The sequence below is a fragment of the Platalea leucorodia genome (genome assembly GCF_965183815.1).
Source record: "Platalea leucorodia genome assembly, chromosome: 5".
In the NCBI taxonomy this organism is placed as follows: Eukaryota; Metazoa; Chordata; class Aves; order Pelecaniformes; family Threskiornithidae; genus Platalea; species Platalea leucorodia.
This window is the reverse complement of record NC_138827.1, coordinates 13,903,631-13,924,853: the sequence shown is the minus strand read 5'-3', so window position 1 is coordinate 13,924,853 and position 21,223 is coordinate 13,903,631. Positions and strand designations below refer to the sequence as shown.

Below are 21,223 nucleotides of genomic sequence, written 5' to 3'. Positions count from 1 at the left end.
TACCTGCTGTGTAGAAAGAATCTAGAATTACTGGAGCTACCTACCATCCAGTAGATACCTACATTTGTAGATTAAGCAGTTCTCTGTTTCATTTGTTGGGTTTTCTTTCCCACGTGACCTTAGAAGTACAATGTTACTATTAGATCTGCAGTTTTAATGTGGATTTTTGTCCTTTTTTTTTCCTGGGGTTTGTGTTTCTTGCTATACTTTTCCATTTTCTTTCCTTTTTATAATTCCAGTGAATGTTTCAAAGAAGACTTTGCTGTTATTTAATTTATTAGAAACAAAACAAAATAATGTTGCTTTAGGTTGACGAAGAGGCATGCTCTTCTGGTAGATGTACATCTGTCTTCTTTCTTTTCCTGAAATCCCTTTCCTTGCCTAAATGATGGAATTTAAAATAGCTGTTTAATTTCAGCTATGATGTTTGTGACATTGCTTCCTACTGTATGTACTTCTCTTGGTAATTTGAAGACTAACTAGTTAGTCCATATAGTGCACATCTATGTTAATAATTTGAAGTGGAATTAGTGTCAGTATTTGAACCTGACCACCATACCTGAAGTAGTAATGTGAGGGCCTCCCCAGCAGTTGCATTGGACCAATTCTGTTCTTAGATTACTGCAAGAAAATTGCTAGTGGATTAGTAGCTATAGAGTTACTTCTGTCTGTTTAGCTGTGCATATTTTTCTCATTGATAGCGTATTTGTGTATATATTCATTGAAAGGTCAATTTTATGTATGAATTTAGACATGCAGGTGTCTTAAGAATGCCTATCCAAACTGTACATGTAACTATTTCTACATGCGTTAAGTCATACGACTGTCACTATGCCTCTTTCTAAGCCTCTTCATTTCTTGGAATTGGAATTTTTCTTTATTGTGATTTTTTTTTTTTTTTAGGTGAATGTCCCATTGCTCTGTATAAGCCAGTATGTAGTATGCTGTTAAATTCTGTTTTTATAAGTAATAGGACTGTGTCTGGGAACCTTGAAGCATAAGACAGACAGAATTTTTGTGACCTTGAGCTTTTTAATGCAACGCTGAGATATTTGCTTTTGCTATAGAGTCTCCATACAGCTCTAGCACACAACTGTATCCTAAAAAAGCTGCAGTTTGGCGATCTCTGCAGGGAACATGCAGTGCACGTCTCGAGAGTGCAGCTGTAAAAAACCCAAGGCAGATGTGGATGGGATCACAGAAACAAGGTATTAGTATAGAAACTTTATCTGCATATATGGATAAAATTCAGTGTTGTGGACAGCTTAACATATAAACTCTTAAAAAATAGATTTGTATTTGATTATAGGCTACATAGGAAGTCATTTCACTATTATTTATTTGGGTGGTTGGAATTATCTGATCTTGAGCATTGGAATTTATAGAGGGAATAATTAACAGCATCTCTGGAACTTTCTATGTTGCATTTGCTCAGAATAAATCCACAAATTTAATTCACAATTATCCCTGATTTTTGCATTTTTGTTCCATTTTTATTGGCAGGAATGAGCCATCCTCTGAAATCAGATGTTGACATGGGGCATATGCGAACTAACGTTTCTAGTAGCACTCCAGAATATTTGAAGGAAGCTCTAGGAATGAAGAAGCCAAAGCATTCTCGTTCTTCTAGTAATGGTAAACTATGTAATGGTGTGGTAGATAAAAGTTAATGATCTTTTTTTCTGTGTAAAAACACACATTGCTTAAGCTCTTAGCGTTAGTAAAGCAAGAGCGATTTCAGTTTAGCCTGTATTAAAATATATGTGTCAAAATATGAACCATGAGGTACTTTTTGAGATTCCTAAATAGGATAAGACAGGGGGTTCCAAATTTTTTTGAGCAATGAATCACTATTAGCTTTCAGAACTTTTTGCAAATTGCCATGCATTTGCAGCTGAAAACGTTGCAAATATAATACGGTTCAATGGGCCAGCTGTAGACAATTTATTGTGACTTTGCAAAACATAGTTTAGGAACCATTGATAGAAACCATCTGCTTGCCTGAAATTCTATGTAATTGACTCCTTTTACTTCTTCTCTAGAAAGTGTTTTATCATGTGATTGTGGTATAAAAATCAATTGAATTTTATGAGAAGAGCAAAATTTAAAACTTTTATCCTGCTTTTCTTAAAGGAGAACTGTAAACTTAAAAATCCCCCTTCTATTTAAAATGACACCTGTACTGTTACTGGTAATACACAGTAATACACAGTTTCTGGCAACTTTAAAAGATGATAGACTTTTACACGTTAGGCATAAATAGAAACATGTATTCTGGACATCTTTTAGAATCTTTTGTATGTAATTGATTTGTTGGGATGAGAAGACTGCAGTCTTCTGTGAAGTGTATATCTTTCTTGAGATGGATATTTTAATCTAGCACCAGAGAGAAGAGAAGTAATTAGGAGAAATTTAGGCAGAAGTTTCATACAGTAACATCTCCATTTCACCTCCATTTTTAAAATTAATTTCCTTGCTGATTTTTCTTCTTAAAAAAAAAAAAAAAAGCCTAGTTTCCAGTTTGCTGCTGTTCTAGATATTTTCTTTTAACTGTAAGGTTTGTGGTTAGTCAAAAATACCTCTTTCAAATCTGCTTATTTTATGTACCTTTTTCTGTAGGCTATATTCCTGGAACTCCCGACTACAAAGAAAAAGAAGATATGTATGATGAAATTATAGAATTGAAAAAGGTACAGTCTCTCTGATACTTACATAGAAATCATAGGGTCGCTCCATCCACCTATAGATGTCCAGGCCCTGTTGCTTCAGAATACTTTGTCTGCAGCTGCGACATCCACCAAATTCTTTAGCATTTGTAATGTAAGGCTAAAATAAACTTGTGTCTGTTTAAGGCAATTTCATTGTTCTTATGGTGTGATAGATACTTCTGAGTACTGGATGTGGAAGCCTTGAAGTATACCCAGTCCTGAACCCCAGCCATGGCCCTAGCTGGACGCTGAAAAGGTTCATTGCATTTGGTTTCTTTGTCCCTCCACCTCCTTTTATTCCCTCCCCCCCCCCCCCCCGGCTGTTACCCATCACATTTTAACAATTTGTCAGTTGAGTTTAGCACAGTGTATGAAAGATGAGGACTGGGCATGTTGAACACTAGAGATACGTATAGACAAATATCTTGGCTGTTGTAGATCATTTGTGCAAGGTTGACTTTCTGTTAAACTTTTTCCTTTTATCTTTGCCCTGTCACTTTCCTTATCTGTCAGCTCTGGTCCAGTGTGATGGTCTCTTTTTTTTTTTTTCTTTTTCTTTTTTTTTCTTTTTCTTTTGCTTCATCCTGACCATCATAATTGGATTGTTATTGACATCAAAACATGTTTCCATGTGAAAACTCAGTGTGTTTCTATTTCTAAAATGTGCTTACAATTTTTCTCCCCTCTTTTAGACAATACAAGCTCAGAAAAATGAGGGAGATCGAATCAAAACTAAGCTTCGTCGACTAGAAGAAGAGAACAATAGAAAGGATAAACAGATTGAGCAACTGTTGGATCCTTCCAGGGTGACTATTTCTTGGGGGGAGAAAAGTGGGGCAAAAGAGTGCTGAGCAGTGTGATCCTCTTCTCCTTGTCTCTCTAGATTTCAGGACTCTGTAGTGTGTTGGCTCCTAGGAATGATGAGCTTGAATATGAGATGTGGTTGGTTGGTGTGAAGGGATTTCTGTTTTGAGTGTCTCAGCTCACCATTTCAGCTCAGCTCAAAGGAAGGAAGCTTACCTGCCATGCTGTGCAGATAAGTTTATTTAGCAAAGAAATTTTTATTTTCTGAAGGTAAAATTAAAATGCTGTCTCTTTAGAGGCCCACTTTCTGAATATTTTGCCTGAGAGTAGGAGTTCACCTCTTGCATGGTGACTTACACATGCGTTCCTGAGACCTGAACCAGGAATCAAAAGATGTGCCTTATTGTCAGACCCAGGAGGCTGAGAAGCATTTAGGGTCATAGTTAGAAGACCTGAATTTCACTGCGTTCCTTGTGGCTGTCATTTTCTGTGTGCAGATGTACATCTTGGGAGAAGTGTGCTAATACAAAACAATGAGCATACGGACTTCAGAATTTAAGCTGTTGGACTGTGAAATGACTGTGGAGATGAGTCGGTTAGAAAATTCTCTGGAAAGAGCTGGCAGTAGAATAAAGTAGCAAGGTTGGTCACTTGCTTTATCTGTCTTCTTCTGCAGGGCTCAGAGCTGGCACGAGCTTTGTTGGAAAAGAAGACTGGTAATGGATGGGTAGTAGTTTCTTCATTACCTTTTGCTTTCATTTTTCTTTTTTTCCTCTTGCCAAGCTGAAACACTACTGATTAAAACAATAAAATTAAGTAAGAGAGAATAAGCAATTAGGGAATCATATAACCATTATTTCTATAGTCAGATAAGAAACCAGTAACAAAGATCTGGAATTAATGTTATTTTAGGGAGCCTTCTTTGTCTTCAATCTGTTTAGGGCATATTCTCCTTATTATTTGCTGCTTTGAATTTAGCAGGGTAACGGGCAGAGTTGTTTTTATTTAATGATTATGTATAAATATTAAGCTGGTTATGTTACCACAGATATAAGTTAGGGATCTGATTTCATTAGTGTTCTCTTTGTCACAGTGTAGCAGACATGCGTATGATTTACTAAGTACTGAAGTGTGTAGGAATAAGTATATCTGGTTAGGTACAATTTACAAAGACAGAGCAAGATTATGGAGAAGTGGAAATTCTGTCAAGAGCCGGATTATTCTAGGACTCATGAGCTCTTTGTTCTTTTTGTAGGTGGTTAGTGGATTAAAGCAGAAGATTCTCAAGCTAGAACAACAGTTCAAGGAGAAAGACAACACTATTAAGTATGACTTCGGGGGGGCAGAGGCTCGTATTGCATGAGATAATAAAGGGAGTTTGAAATCCATGTTATTTTTCATCTGTATTCTTCTGTTCCTTAAGATGTTTTAATGAAGTCTGAGAACTTATTAGCAATTATAAACCACCCGCCCAGAATTGTAGACCAACAGGTATTGCAGCATCTTTGCCGGTCTGACTGAATTATTTTTTGTATTATTCTATTTTCAGCAAATTCCAGGCAGACATGAAGACCACTAATTTGGAAGAAATGAGGATGGCTATGGAAACCTACTATGAAGAGGTACGTCTGACAGGCCCTTCGATGTGCACACAGGAGAGGAAGTTGTTCAGTTGTTGAGTCGGTATAAATGGATTGGTTTAGATAGGTTTCTTAGCCACACCTGTTATTGGAATCAGATTTTCATAGATATTCTCATAGCTCCAAATATATGTACTGAAAAAACTTTTTTTTCTTCAATAAGTTGAGTGTGTTAACCAAAAAGCGGAAATAAAGAAACCGATATACATCCATAAGTGTCTAGATGAAAGCCAGTGTAACAGTAGCCTGATTTTCAGTGATGGCATCACTGCCTCTGCTACTACTCAAAGAGTGTTGTTCTGATTTTCACCTATTGGGCAAATGTGTTGCATTAGCAATGTCAGCTTCCACAGCTAGCTCCTTAATGGAATCTGTATTTCATATTTCGCAGGTTCATCGTCTCCAACTCCTCCTGGCAAAATCTGAGACTATGAGGAAAAAGTATGTTTAATTCTTTTGAGGCAAATGTTTGCATATATGTGTTTGATATATCACTCATACTACAGCTGATGGAAAACAACTACATGGGAACAGTTTATTTTGTCATTTAGATTGCTGGATTTACTTTTTGGTATTGCTTTGGTTGGCTTCACAGCATTGGCATATGTCTTAGTCACTTTTTTTTTTCTTGTAGATAGATCATTTTGTCGATGTGGAAAAAGTACTAGAGCTATTTAAGAAGTACATGAAAGCTCTGAAAATTTGTCTCTGTTAAATAAAATCCATCTTTCCCTGTAATCACACCTATTCTGACATCACTGGTGATTGAAACAAACTCACTAGATGTTTGGCATTTTACTCGAGTCAGTTCTGCATCTTGCTCTAGGGCGTACAGTGCAAAGAAGGTATTTTGAAGTAAACATTACTTTCTTGTGGTACAGAGAGACAGATCTGCCGGTCAGGGTAGCTTTTGTGAGATATCCATGAGTGGCACTAGTAAGACACTGTCAGAGAAGCTTGTACTAGTGCTTGTCACTAGTGTGCGGGTGTATACGTGGTGATGAGGGTAAATGGTCTGTAGAGGAAATAAAAATGAAAGGCAAAAGACAAACCTCCAGTAAGAGAGAGAAGTAAAAACATCTTTGCAAGTGAGCATTCGTCAAGCTGAGAAGAGGGTAATAGTCTTGAAGGATAGAAAAATTTGTTATCACACTAATTCACAATATGCTTGCCCTCCTAGTGTTAAGTGCAGGCAACTATCTTAATTTTGGATGTAATTATTTTGATTGATAGAAACATATGAGAACTCTTTATGGGTCATTGTGTATACTACTTGTGTTTCCCTAATTCACTGTCTCTTGTGAACTGAAAACTCCAATTTGTTTTGTCACTGTTTTAAAAAAATGTTCATCTCTTTTGGCTCAGGCATGTAGTGACTAGACTCTCTAGGCTGTAAGCCATCACACCCTATTTATTTACAGGTGAAAATGAGTCATCAGGTCTCTTCCTTGTCCTCATTTATTCATAGTATCAAAAAACAGTGGTCAGGGCAGTCTTTTTCCATTACATCACTGTCAGTCTCTACCTGAGAGGCTGAGCGCTGAAATAATAAATGATGTTGAAGGTCACGACTCTGGAACATAGGAAGAGTTGTAGGAGAGTCTTTCTTTCATGATGCTTGTCTACATTATTTCTGGATGAAGTTCACTTCATTCACTGGCATTTAGCTCCTCTTTTTCAGCATTAATGCTGAAATATGATTAGTTATATGTGAAGCTGTAGTATCCAATTGTAGCTAGAAACAAGGCAACATTTCAAGTCCTCAAAATGGTCTGCAATTCTTTCATTTAGGTTTTGATGAGCCTAAAATAATGGCACTCAGTGACATGGTTATGATTTCTATAATTTTTGTCACTTCCCATTTTTGGCAGTGTGTTCTGTTTTGGTTTTAACTTTTTTTTTTCCTCCTGCCTGGGGCAGCTGTATGAATAGTCATCCATGACATCTGGACAGCCTTATTTGTTTGTTTTTTATGGCTTCGTTTTCTTTTAGTTTCCAAAAGGTAGATTAGATTCAGCTTTTCACTCTGATACGCTAATTGTAGACTGTCTCCCCCTTTACCTTGTAATTGTTCCAGTGGATGGGGTGTAAGATTCCTTCGCAAACTGTTCTGTGGTTGTCATTGGCAATGACGTTTGTCCAAAAGTAGGTCCATCAGTTACTCCAGACATTTGTTTCTAGAAGTAAGTTTTTAAGAATTTTTTCATAGCAATAAAGAACAAGTATTTCATATCACTAGAAATCTGTTTTGTGAACAAACTTTACAACTTCGCGCATCTAGAAGCTGAGATTTTTTCCCTCTTTTATTAAAACCAGCAAAATCACTGAGTATACTTAAAATGGTTTTAACACATAGCAGGCTTTCCCTTTTCCAGTGCCTTTTATTCCCATCACATCGGTGTTAACTGTATTCTTCAAATCTGTTTCAAATCTCTCATTGATTGAAATGTATCTTAAATGAAGAAAGAAATTTCTCTGGGGTTTACTTTCACAGGAATAGTTTCTTTGATATTAGAGCAGCATTCACAGTTATCTGAAAATTCACTTGTGGGTTGGATTTGTTTGAGAGTTATTCCATCTATGCATAGCCCTCTCTCTCTTTCTCTCAGTCTCAATCTGTTTGTTAGGTGAAAGAAAGCAATTCAGAGCATGCAGGTTAGCTTTCTGTGCTGAACAGTTTTTTGGAGGAGTCTCCCAATTGGCTGTAGATAAGTGTTTTTAAATCGGTGGTCCATAGAGCGCTGGTAAAGCATTATAAGGTCGGTTAACAAAACAAATAGAAAACTAAGTAAGCAAAACTCATACGAGCACCCTTGTTTATGCGTTAATGAAACAGAGGGAGGAAGTAAAAGCAATAAATGAACTTTCAAAGTATCTTCCTTCTTTGATGCAAATTAAAGCAGCTGTGAAAGTGTTGAGCAAGATGGTCTTTGCATGCTTTTTCCTAAAAGAATAGGTAACTCCTCAGGTAAAAAATGTTGAGAAATGTTATTGGGGAGGAGCTGAGACAGTTCACTTAGCCAGCTGACTTGAATAGTGAGGATATTCCACCCTTTTAAATGCTGCTTCTTTGTTCTCTGCTTTGAAGTTAACTTTCTGTTTTTGACCCCGTTTCCAAGTACAGAGGGCAGAGATACCCAAAAACGACTAAAGGCATTGAATGCTGCTGTCCTGAGATTATCCAGGAACATCAAGGAGTTGCAGAATGAGAATCGGAGGCTGAAAGAAGATCTAGATCATGTACTGAGCAGTTCTCCTCCTTCCACTAAAACAAAAAGTACGTGCTGAAAAGTTGGTGAACGTGGGGAAAGGGATTTAGCTACATTTGAAAGATGTGTTTGAGAGCAGGACCTTATAATGGTAGAAATAAGGGAGTTTACAAAGATGAAGATTTAGGAAGGGCAAAGGTTGGAATGAGAAGTTTCTAACAGGAGTCTTTCTCTGACTTGTGGGTATGCTGCTGCAGTCAGACCTGGGTTTCCTTTATTATTATCCCTGAGAATTCTGGACTGGAATCGCTTGAAGATTTAACGTTTCACTGGAAACCTGTTTTTCAGTTGTTGAAAACTGATGAATGTGAATGGTTTACATTGATTTCTGAGCTAATTGGTGTAGAAGTCAGATATTTTAAGACCATTCTCATGTTTTAATTGCTGCATATTTAAAGTTGGGGTTCAGAGGTCTTTAGATAATCTTTCTGTATGCACAGAGGTTTCAAAAAGCAAGAACAATGTTGTCTCACTGATACAGTTTCATGTTTAAAGCTTTGTTATTGTATTTAGATTATAGTGAGTGGAGCAGACAGAGGCTGGTGAGGAGGATTTCGGAACTAGAAAAAGTAAGTGATCATAATCATGTGGCCATCTTACCTGTCTTTGAGCAGAAAATGCAGAACCACTGGCTTGTGCTCATGGCATGTAGGCCTTCAGTGTACCAGCCTTGTGCATTCTGGCTCATACGTGTAAACTTATGTCTGTACCATGTGCCTTTCCTCCCTTGTTTCTTAGAATCTGATACTTGTTACATATAGATGCACATTTTAGAATTAACTTCCAGTTGATCTTTTCTCATGGCCTAAATAAAATCATTTTATGCTAAATTTAATTTTCTTCTTTTTTTTTTTTCTCTTTTGTATTTTTTGTGTAAATTTATCCTGTCTAGAAAGTATGTGCCATGGAGAACACCAGGGTGTCATCAGCAGATACCGAGTCATCACAGTTACTTGCTGTGTCATCTTCACCTTCTGTAGACCTGGATCATCCAGCCTCTCAACAGGTAGACCATGTTGAGGAATGTCGTCACCTCCAAGGGCTAGTGAAGAAACTGAGGAGTGATAGGAAGGCACTTCAAAATCTCCTACTCAATAAAGAGTAAGTCCGACTCTTGCCTGAGATGTTGTTCTTTTGTTGGTGTGAATCTTTTAATTATTTCCTATGATGTTATGAAATGATGTAATAAGTCCTTCACATTTTCAGCAAGAAAATTAGTTTTGAGGGTCCCTTCAGCTTTTATTTCAAAAGCTTCTTCTAGTCCTACTAGTGTTGTAAAATTACATTGCAGAAAAAAAAGTCAGTGAGAGGATGGAAAATGAGAATTTCTGCTTGTTTCTATCACATTTTTCAAGGCACGTTTTTGTATTTTGTTGTAAAAATTAGTCTTGTTTTTTCAACATGTTTTGTCCTGGTCTACCACTTTCTCCATTTGAGCCTGCCTTCTGCCATATGATGTGCTGTGACTTCTTTTCTCCCCAGTAAGCAATTGATTTGCAATTTGTATTACTTGGACTTGTTTGGTGTCAGTGCGTAAGGGCAGGCAGGTTAATCTGATCATGAGCAGAGATGTGCACACAACTATGTATTGTTGGTGAGACACTCTGCCTCCTGCGTCAAGTTGCCTCTGAACAAAAATGTGTAGTGAGAGCATGCAGAGAGGCCTTTTGCTTCTGAAAAATGTGTGCTTGCGTTTTGTTCTGTTTTAAAAGGAGAAGGTAAACATTTAATTACTTTACAAATTTGAGAACCTGTTTTATTTAGAAGTTCAAACAAAAAATAACTACTTTGTTGAAGTATGAATGTCTTAAGTATTGCTTAGATTTCTTTATACCTTTGTAGATTAGATATCAAGCAGTTACTGCAGGCTAAGGCTGAAGTGGAGCTTCAGCTGCAGAAGTGGCAGAATAAGGTGGAAGAAAAGAGTACAGAAGAGCAGACTTTAAGGTATCATATTTTGTATTAGTAGATCCTTTCAGAACAAAAAAAAAATCTGTTAAAGTATAATTCCCTTTTAAAGTGGCTCAAAATCCATAGGAGTTCACCTGAACTGCAGGAAGCTGGGAATTCATTTGAGCAGAACTGTTTTGGAGGGATAGAGTAAGTTACTAGAGGAAGAATTCTATAGAGTGGTTTTAAAGGAAGTGGAAGACTAAGAAGAATAGTAACAATAAGAATTAAATTATAATAAAAATTTATAAGATAAATGGAAAAAGAAAGCTGCCATGTTGGGCTCAGAGACATGTTTTCCTTTCTAAGAAAAAACTGTAGTAGCTGTACATTACCTTAGCCTATGCTTCTAGACCATTGCCAATATGTCATTCCATTTACTTAATGTATTCTGTGTAACTGTTGATAATAATCCTGTGCAAGGGTGGCAAAAAAAAGTTATTTCATTATTGCTTTGTAAGGAAGGACTTTGCTATTATTTCATATTTGTCAGTCATCAGATCTAGATGCATTATTAATAGTATCAAGGGTACCATTGTAACCTTGGGAGTATTTTGTGTTTTGTTTTTGTTGTTGTTGTTGCTTTTTAATTTTAACATAAGGCTGTGCTATCGCAACTTGAGAACTGATGGTACATGTCTGTTACTATAAGAATACGTATCATGTTACCCTTGGCAGTTTCCCACTTTGGCCTTTAAAAACACACAAAGCAACGAAATCATATGAAATAGGTTCAGTATTTTCAAAGCAGGAACAACAGAAAATTTCTAGCTATAAATATCTTTGCTTTTCCACCCATAGTGAGGAAATCCAGAACCTGACACAGAAAGTAGGGGAACTGGAGTCAAAAATGGAGGAAGAGAAGAGACAAATGGCAGAAGATACAATGGAAAATCTTAATAAGGTACAGACATATGTTTTTGTTTGTGTGGGGTTTTTTCCCCTTGCATCTAACTAGTATGTTGCAAATTGAGCTGATAGCCTAAATAGCTGCTAGTTGTGCCTTTGCAGAGAGGCATTAAATCTTGTCATAGCAATTCTGAATGATGGTTAATTCCCAGTGTTTACTGATAAGTTGTTTCAATAATTACTGCTGCAACTTGGGGTTTTTTTGGAGCTGTTCTCTTAGTGATTATCTGCCTCACCATCACTTTTTTTCTTATTCAGTGGAATGTTGCAAAAAGCTTATACTTTTAAGTGCTTGGGTTTTTTGCCTTAGTTTTGAAAGAAAAAAAAAAAACAAAAACATTTGTGGTTTTGCTTACATCTTCATATAACATCTGAACCCATTAGCTAATTTCAGTCCAATTTTGTAGAGAGAGGAAGGTCTTGTAGAAGTTGGCAGTTAGGTAAGTGTGCTTACTGGCAGACTAGCAAAAGACAAAAACCCCTTTTCAATGATTTCTGTGCTGGTCAGGTGATCAATTAGGGCACATGTGCTGTCCAGCCAGAAAATATTCATTAACCTTTCTCTTTGGATGGAGGCGGGGTACTTTTTCATGGGAAGGTCTACAAGATGTAGGGCACTAATCATCATGAAAATTGAGGGTTTTTTTTTAATTCCACTGCTGATGGGACACCATATTTGAGTAAAGAATTAGGGAAGATGTCAATACAATAAAGTAAACCCTTATACCCATTGAATTGAAGTTTTTCTAGAGTTGAGGTATTACGGACCTCTTCTTTGTGGATTTTTCCAGTATCGAATAGGTATAATTGTGCATCTGTTAACCCTGGACAGTCTTAAATGGGGCTCTGTAATCAGTTGGGGTTTTTTTTGTGAGATATGACTGAACTTGGTATCTTTGCAATCTTCTCTCCCTCTGCCAAATGTTGTTGTAACTGGCCAGTAGAGATGAATGGGCACTGACAGACATGCTTTCAGATGCAGTGTAGTCATGTTAATCTCATTTCACTAAAAACTAGTTGAAAATTATTACTGGGAATTTTGATCATTTGTACTTAAAGATAAATAGACCCTGAAATACAGGTAGTAAAAATATGAATAAAAATGTCCACTAGCTTAAGAGGGTGCTAGTTTTTGATATACTGTGAAATTCTTTAGATTCTTTTTTTGTGTGTTATAGACTGATGGATGCTAGATGATGTTTTGAATACCAAATAACTTGAGTCTTTAAAAACAGCCAATAAACAGCTCCTTTTTTTCCTCTGCAGACTATATATATTCTTGGCCAGTAACCATCCATTTATTGAAATGTTCCCATTATTTGTAATTATCACGAAGTTCCTACCAATTTTTCATTTTAATAGTAGGTTGTCATTTTTAATATAACATGATCCATTTGCTAAACTTAAGCCTGTAACTCAGTGTTTTAAAGTTATAAATAAATCTTTTTCACATAATCAAGAGTTTTTTTCAGAGTCTATAAAATCTCTTGTTCCTCTACTTAAAATTTTACACCAACAAATTAAATTACTCTTTTAAAATTGCAGTTAACTTTTGTTTGGCAAGTGAGGTATGACAATTAGTATGGGATAATTAGGGATCAAAAGGATCAGATGGTGAGAGGTGGAATAGGCAACCACACCTCAGAAGAAATAACTGGAACAAAATCTTGCTTTGTTCTTGGTTTCTTTTTCCTGTAATTAATTTCTTCAAGATAGAAGAGTAGAGTTATGCCAATTTACACAAGCTCTCCATCTTGTCAGTGTCATATGATGCCCAGGTCATCAGTAAGCTTAGAGATGATTATGGGGCCACAGTTGCCAGGATGAGACATTAGAGAGCTCCCTGGTTAATTAATACTAGTCTTTCCTGGAGAAGAACTGCAAAATTAGGTATCCTGACATTTGTTCTCAGTGTGTCGATAACATACAAACAATTTCTGATCAACAAAGCAATGGGTTCCACTGTTGGAGCTCTTATTGCTTTAGTAATGCATAGAAAAATAGAAATATGTGTAAATGAAAACCTTTCCATTCCCATGCTCTGCTAACAGCTAAAATGGGGACAGGAATGTGTTTCACTGTAACAGTCATCTAGATAATTAGTTTGAACATGAGCAATATTCAGAACTAAGAGTTTTCTCTTTAACTTCCTTCCACCCTGAAGGCAGGATGAACATTTAACAACTCTGATGTTGATTTTTGAGTCATTTGTAACCTGTTTCCCTCACAGAATTCCAACTTGTGTCTTTAGTGTACTAAGTTAAAGATTCTCCCTTGCAGTCTTCACCAGTCTTCACAGTTAAAGGCAAAGAAGATGACAGGAAGGAACAAGCGGCCAAAATCATCCAGAGACAGTGGAAGATGTACCGAAACAAGGTGAGATTCTCCTATGAGGGAGCAATGAGGACATCCTCCTCTGAATCTTACTCTTGTTTTAGCATCTACAGTAACCTGCTGCCGGGCTCCAGGAAGTGCAGCAGTGCTTCCCAGTATGTATCTTCTCTTCCACCACTTTTTTGAAGGCTTCCCTCCTGCTTCTTTTGCCTTTGCTCCCTAGTACCCTGTTGTTTCTGCTGTGAGATAGCCAGTTTCTGAATGGGGGAGTCTGGCTGAGCAGAGAAACTAAGGAAGCATAGCAGTGCTTGTAGCAGCGCTGCTGCTGTTGCCTCCTTGGAGTATGACCGAGAAGTTAAATTCCCCGTGCAGAAATCCTCCAAACAATACAGGAAGTTTTGTGTATTGAGTTACACTCAACTAAGACAAAATGATCTAGAAAAAAAGTGTTAACCTTAAATTTTTGTTCTATGGCCAACAACATAATGCTGCTTTTTCCATGTATAGGACATACGGTGTGATGTGGGCCTTGTAATTTCTTCTTCGGAAACTAAAGATGAAAGAACTATCTACACATCTTTCAAAGATTAAAAGCTCTTCTCCTCCCCGCCTCCCCCCTCCCCCCCCTTAAGCTTGTTGTTTGAGTTTTCAGGGGGAGGTGGGACAGGTATTTTCTGTGTGTTTTAATTGTTGGGGAAAATCTGAAAAATCTTTATTAGATAAAGCTTGTATATATTTGTGGCATTAACTTAGGCATTTTTCATTTCAGAAAGAAGAAATTGCTCTGGATGAGGTGAGTGTGTTTTATGGCACCCAACAAAACAGTAAAATGGATTTAATTTGTATCAAAGCACAAACAAAAAACTTTTTTATGTTTAAAGAGGTTTTATTGTAATATGAACTGTTGTACCAAGATCATGTTTGTTCTTCAGGCTGGCTCACGATCTTCCTTCTGACATCCCACTTTTGTTTGATATATCTTGTCAAAGTGTTCCCCTTTTGGTTTCAAATTTCTGTACTTGGTACCTTCTGCAAGATGAACACTTCTGAACATTTTGAACAAAATTTGATACAAGCAGACAGGAAAGTTTTTCTATATTGGGTAATTCTCATAATGCTTTCATTTTCACTATGATGAATCTTCAGAAGGATTTGAAGTAGGAATTTGAAGCCTTTGCTAAGGAAAAACATCTCCGACTATTATGAAGAAATTTACGTTGACAAACTCGTCACTTTTTGATAAATGTTTTGCACAAAGATTTTGATTAAATGTTTTTTCAAATAGCACAACATAACATCTTACATTTGTTCCTTCCAGAACATTAAAAATCTTATTTTCAGAAATTAGAACAAATTCTAATCATGTGATGCAAACATGCTGTTTTACATCTAGATGCTTTTTGTTGATTAGAAACCAGTAAAATCTCTGAGTAGAGAGGAAAGACTTATGTTCCCCGTAGTCACCATAGTGGTCTGGCAGACTTGGCTTGATTTCTGATTGTACCAGCGCACCACAGAGCCTGCTAAGCAGCCAGAATCTAATATGGGAATGGGAGCATGTTGTTCTATTTGTGAAATATAGGCTAGTGTTGGCAGCTAGAACTTAACTGCATTTGATAGGATCAATCATGAACACCTCCCAGATTGAATTTAAACCACGGAGGTGTATGTCTATGGGTTGTTACAGGCTGGGGATTCTCTGGATTGCAGCAGAGTACCTGTGAAGCAATGGGGATGTGTGTGTATCCCATAAACATAAGAAAATGTCAAGACATGAAAGAGTTTCCATTGCACAGGGAAAAGTTATTTTCCCCGTGTGCCTCTTCCCTCTGGACTCTTGTTTTAATTTATAACTGCCATCTTTCAAAGGAGCCAACATCTACTTATTTCTTTCCGTGCTAGGCAGTTGTTATGCTTCAGGCAGCTTTCAGAGGACATTTAGCTCGACAGAAACTGTTAGTGAATAACAAGATGCATGATGCAAAATCTCACAACAAGGTAATTGTTGGGGTAAATGGGTATCCAGGCATCCCCTTATGTTTAGTTTACTGTGTCAAGTACTGTACTTCCAGACTTAATTCTCTGAATCACCTGGTGATGTTGTTTTAATGCACTGGTTGGCAGCACTACTGTAATTCCAGAAAGATATCGAGCTCATTCCCTAGCTTCCCTTTCCATCTTCTTTAGTTCAGTTTTTCTTAGAAGTAAAGCTATAACTTCTCTGCATTATGGACTGTAACTAGGTCTCCTCTTTTATTCTGGTTCTCCCATCAGCTAATAACGTACCCTTTAACTCTTTAATTCGGAGTGCTATTGAAAACTGTACTTGCTCTCAAGTGTTCACTGAATCCTTGTAGTAATAGGCAAACCTTTGTCACTGAAATTCAGAAATAAGAATTAGGAAAGCATCTTTGGATTGAAAAGTAAAGGAGTCCTGCCTGTGGCATGCTCAACCAAAGACTTGTAGTGTCCTCTGCCGTGTCAAATTCACCCAGATTGCTCAGTTCTAAATATGAAAAAATTTCCCTACCAATTAAACATTTAGTTTCTGTAAATCATTTGCCAACTTACGTGAACATCCTTTGGACCTTTAGCAGGCTAAAGTTAATTTGTAGTTCTTCATCCAGGTTGTCCATCTGGTTGCACTTTATGTGCACTTTTATTTCAGTAAACTGGCCCAATGTAATAGAACTGAATACTTTTGCTTGATACAAGCAATCCATCATGAAGGCTGCCTTACCTCCTTCGACTTCAAAAGGTTTCCTTCCTGGAAAATAAATGAACTTCCCTTGCAGGTGTCTGCTCTTTCATTAATTGAATACAGATGCTTCAGAGCTTGTATGATGATCAGATTTGCATTTCCTGCTGATTTAGTCTTATAGAACCTTACAGACGGCAGACCAAAAGATGGGAATATTTGCTCACTACCACTTTCACAATCAGGAGTGAAATCGTGAAAGCTTCCGTTAAGCTTCTGTGCAATCTGTAAAAGGTCAATTTTCTTTAATCTGATTGCTTTGCAGATGTCCTGCATGTCTCCTGTGTCAAACTCCTTGCACTTGTCTTCTGATTGTGAGGAGAAAGATGAGATTGTGACATTCATCCAGTCCGTTTTCAGGGCTCACTTAGCACGTACAGTACTGCTTGAGGAGAGGTAAGTGAAAATATATGTATTTCTGCAACGTGCAGTAGCAAAATTGTTTTTATTACAGGAGAGGGGTCATATTTTATAGAATTTCAGTGTGGGTTCCTTGGCAGAGAAGGAGAACAAGGTCATTGTTCTGACAAAGACAAGGGAGAGCTTGCTCATGAGAAAATGCAAAGGGTAAGCAACTAAAAGGGTTTCTCGTTGCAGCAGTAGTCTTCCCATATCCTGTTGCATATTCTCTTCTATAGCCATGAGGAAAAGTAAAGTGAAATAATTACTCTTTGGGGGGGAGGCGGGGAAAGTTACAGTTGCTATCAAACTGACTGCTATTACACTCACTTAATATAACTGAATCTGAAGCCCTGACATGTAAAAGTTAAGGGTTATGTGGAGGAATTACAGGGAAGAGCTAGAATACAGAATACCATCTTGCATGGAGTCTAGTGACTTAGCTCCGGAAGAACGCAGTGGTTTGTTTACTGCTTGGGTTTATGGTGACTCTGTCTTGAAAAATACTTCCTTTCTCTCCAGGGTTTACTGCTCCCAAACTCTTTACTATTGGCTGCCATGGTTACAAGGAGAGTTTACATAGTTGTCGCCTCACTTTAGCCTCTGAGTTCACTTCTGCAGGTGATACCTCTTGGAGGCTAGCGACACAAGAAACTTTTCTGCATACCCTCTGAAGACAGACTGCAGTTCCTGTTCTGTGCCTCATGCTGTGCCGTATGTATTTTTGCAGGCCCTCTGTGTCCAGTGCACCGAGTGAGAAAGCAGATTCTGCAGTTTACATTACAGAGAAGAAACCGGTCTCAGCGGCACTCCAGAGACCTTCTTCAATCTTTGTGTCATCTCTTCCTGGTAATCTCATTTCCCTCTGTGTTCAAAAGCATGTCAGTTTTGTGTGGGTGCACACGCAACTTTATAGAGAACATCTGCACATGCACACACATGTACAAATGCACACTTGTACTCTGTGTGTCTGTCTTCTTTTAATTTGATAACATGTTGCTTATACTGGCAAATGCAGTCCCTTAAATAAAAAATAAAAGCTTTGAGAGTGTGAGTACCAGCTTCCCCACAGTGCTTTGCCTGTCTGTCACACCTGTGGTTTGGCAGGTCTCTCTCTGGTGCGAGTGGTTATTATTCAAGGAATATGGTGTTCCCCTGTATTGCCTCTACTTCTTTTTCAATCCCCCCAGCCCTGTAGCTGTACTATGGTACTTTCCACTACATTTTGGGCCCAAAGCCATAGACAAGCTGAGAGCATTTTCACTGTCCTGACTTAGTTTCTGAAGGGGACAGACATCTGGTAAAAAGAACCATCCTAGTCAGCCATGTGTATTTAGTCACGTTTTTTTCAGCAGCCTTCAGTTGCTGCAGTAAGGGGAAAAATGAAGTCCTGGATACCTTTGCCAACTAGTACTACTATAACACAAACTGGGAAAATGTTTTTCTTTTTTTATGGCTCTTACGCCATTTGGTTTCCTTCTTGAATTCTTCATTGCTGCTTGTGAGGAGTTAAAGCCAAAGAAGCTTTTAAGAGGGTGTTAGAAGTACTGAGTAGGAGAGGCAAAACAATGATGCAGATAAGACAGCCTTAGACATGCAGCTTCAAAGGAGTTAAAAACAAACTGAAAAAGGTTGATTCTATCCAGAGTGGGATATTTTAGGCTTTTATGGACCAGCTGGAGAAAGAACAACTTTGAGGGTGACCTGAGAAACACTGGGTTGTTTTTTGTCAGTGAAAAGCTGACAGTCTCTGCAGACTTGCTCAGAAACAGAGCATGCTGCAAGCAGCTGGGGCCATTTCTCTGAGATAGGAGATGGGGAATAAGCCAGATTTGCAAGGGTTGTGAATACAGAAGTTACCCTTCGGTGAAGGAAAGTGTGTTTAAGAAACTTTACTGTATTCCATATTCAGTAGTGTATTCTGTTTTGTGAAGGAGCAGATGGTACTTGCTTCTGAAGATGTTCCAGTTTTGAGTGATTTTAGTTATGTCTAGTGACAGTATCCAGAAAAAAAATGGTGCAGCATCCGTTTTGCCTGAGCTCTACTGCAGCAGTTATTATTGGTATGCTCAGTCTAAACCCAGAGTAAATCAGTTGTGAAATTCTACCCAAAGAGAAAGAATCACTTTAAAAAAGATGCTTTGTGCTTCTGAAGAAATGCTTCTAAGACCCAAAGAAGGGTGTAAGATGAAGCTAGTCTGGTAAATGCAATAGTATGAATACTAATAGAGCACAATCAGTCTAGCTATGAACTCTCCAAAGGTAACTTTTATTGCAGATTATGATGACAAAGTGATGAGTGAGGAAGTTCTGGAAGAATTTCTATCAGAAGGGATAGAGAGGAGACCATAAGCATTGAAACTTTCTTCCTTGCAGTCCTTCTCTGGTGGCTATCAAAAAGGAGAGATTGGGAGCAAAGCAGGTTATGTTTGCTGCTGATCTTACGAATATGAGAGACATTTTCAAAATCTGGGATGAGGATAGAATGTATCTGGGTAGCTTGTGAAAAGGCATACTGGGTATGTGCTTCTGTAACTGCACAACTGCCAGAAAAAGACTGTCCTGTGCTAAGTAGCTCTGTGAAGTATTAGCTCTTGGTGCATTGGAGGGTTTAACCAAACTCTCCCAAAAGAAATACTGGGAAAAACCTACTAAAGGAAGCAGAGCATTCTGGTATAAATGCCACCTCTATGAAGAAATGTGACCCCTTGGCAATCTGTTTAGTTATAACAGGATTTTTTGCCATTTGAATTCATGTAGCTTAAATGGGTTAAAGTTAATTAAAAGTCCAACGTCTGTCATTCCTAGCACATGACTGATGTAAAAATCCACTAGCAAAATTGGTTTTTGATGTAATGTATTTCACTGGTCATCCTGCAGCTTGGAAAGTACATGAGACAAGGAGCTTGTTTAATGGCTGAGTGATTTGAAGCAATCAAATTCCTTTAGCTTTAAATCATGCAGCTGTTGAACAAGCTCGCTTCATTCATCCAAAGTCCAAACTTGCATTTTGTGCCCTCTAGATCTTGCAATGATTTTAAACTTGCAGTGAAAGTATATATTGCAGTAAGTCATTTTATTTCACTAGCCTTTTGGCATTATTTTGAGAGGAATGGGAAAGATGAAAATGTGTTTTAAAGAACCTTATATATCTGCTGGAATAGATTTATATAATCCTAGTCTAGCATTGCAGACTTTTAATTCATTGTTTGCATCAGGTTAGATGTCTCTGTGCTTTCTAAAAAAACAAACAAACAAACAAAAACAAAAAACAAACAAACAAAAAACAAAACAAAAAAAAACCACACAAAACAACCAAACAAGCCCCCCCCCCAAAAAAAAAAAAAAAAAAGAAAACAACCAAACCTCACAAAAGTGGAGTAGCATTCAGTGCTGCTTTGGTTGTCTTCAGAATGTGGACAGTACTTGGAGATTTGTAAAGACATTTCTGCTGCTGCCCATGAAATGAACAGATAATAACAATTCAGTCTGTGAAACTTAGCATTTTGTTTCTTTCTGTCAGGGGAGTGGCAGGAAGGAAGAATATGTTCTGTACGTGCACAGCAATCTTGAATAAGGACAGCATTTCTCTCTGCATATCACTAGCCACTCTGGATACAACTGTGAACTTAATTTGATGCTTTTTTGAAATGATAATGAATTTACATACAACCCTTAACTCTAATCAGTGCTTACCCCTTTCCAAGCACAGAGATAAAGTTGTCACTCTGGAGTATATTAAACTGAAGATCAGGACAAGAAAATCTCGGACATCAAGAGCAGGATATAATCAAGAGTGATTTGGACAGTATTAAGCTGTTTCATATATAATATCTGTTTATTGTTGGAGTTGCATCTTCTAGTTGTCATGCCTGCTTCTGGAAGTTCTCTTTGCTCATCCTTATCACCAGTATTACTGGCTCATAAATCTTCCTGAAAAACTCTTACGTTATTTGTTGACTGATGCAGAGAAGAATTTCACTTAACTAGGAAGTTGTATGTTTCTTTGCTTCTGTAGGTTGAGGTCAATGTAATGGCCGCCCTGCATTCCTCCTTTCCATTCACAGGCTCTCTGTCCCTCTTTTTCTATTTCTGGGCTGGTTGCGGTCCCCTTTCTTTATTCCACATTCCAGTTGCTGTGTATGCCTCCTCTTCCATACCAGGAGTTTTTTTTTTTTCTGTGTCAGGAACCTCTTATTTCACTATGAAACCCACGGCATGGCCGTTCTTCTCCCCAAGTAATATCCTCTGTGTGCCCTCCGTTTTCCCTTCCGTGTCAGTGTCAAAATCTCAGTGTATGGCTTCGTACTTGTCTATTTCCTCTTTCTACCACAGGTCTTCTTGATTTGTTCTCTTCTCTGGGAGACAGTCTTTTCAGAGAATTGATATTTGAAAAATAAGTGGAGCAGAGGGGAGAATATTGTTCTAGGAGGTATTAATAGCTGAGGGGAT

General features: G+C 37.7%; 1 protein-coding gene across 8 annotated transcripts in view; it reads left to right on the top strand.

The window, feature by feature from the left end:
• IQCE (IQ motif containing E) overlaps window positions 1–21,223 on the top strand; it is a gene marked incomplete at its 3' end in the record, with an annotated part of 28,071 nt that overhangs the window by 2,533 nt on the left and 4,315 nt on the right. For 2 of the 8 annotated variants that reach the window (XM_082312959.1, XM_082312961.1), the window contains exons 4-21: window positions 1,068–1,208; window positions 1,504–1,635; window positions 2,620–2,690; window positions 3,401–3,514; window positions 4,189–4,239; window positions 4,768–4,838; window positions 5,062–5,134; window positions 5,544–5,593; window positions 8,272–8,429; window positions 8,935–8,990; window positions 9,314–9,522; window positions 10,264–10,368; window positions 11,173–11,275; window positions 13,561–13,656; window positions 14,384–14,407; window positions 15,517–15,612; window positions 16,638–16,768; window positions 17,502–17,620. In XM_082312959.1, coding sequence (XP_082169085.1) covers window positions 1,068–1,208; window positions 1,504–1,635; window positions 2,620–2,690; window positions 3,401–3,514; window positions 4,189–4,239; window positions 4,768–4,838; window positions 5,062–5,134; window positions 5,544–5,593; window positions 8,272–8,429; window positions 8,935–8,990; window positions 9,314–9,522; window positions 10,264–10,368; window positions 11,173–11,275; window positions 13,561–13,656; window positions 14,384–14,407; window positions 15,517–15,612; window positions 16,638–16,768; window positions 17,502–17,620 — 1,800 coding nt within the window. Of the gene's footprint in view, window positions 1–903; window positions 933–1,067; window positions 1,209–1,503; window positions 1,636–2,619; window positions 2,691–3,400; window positions 3,515–4,188; window positions 4,240–4,767; window positions 4,839–5,061; window positions 5,135–5,543; window positions 5,594–8,271; window positions 8,430–8,934; window positions 8,991–9,313; window positions 9,523–10,263; window positions 10,369–11,172; window positions 11,276–13,560; window positions 13,657–14,383; window positions 14,408–15,516; window positions 15,613–16,637; window positions 16,769–17,501; window positions 17,761–21,223 lie in introns of those variants that run through there. The other 6 variants (XM_082312965.1, XM_082312958.1, XM_082312962.1 and 3 more) reach the window with 6 other exon arrangements.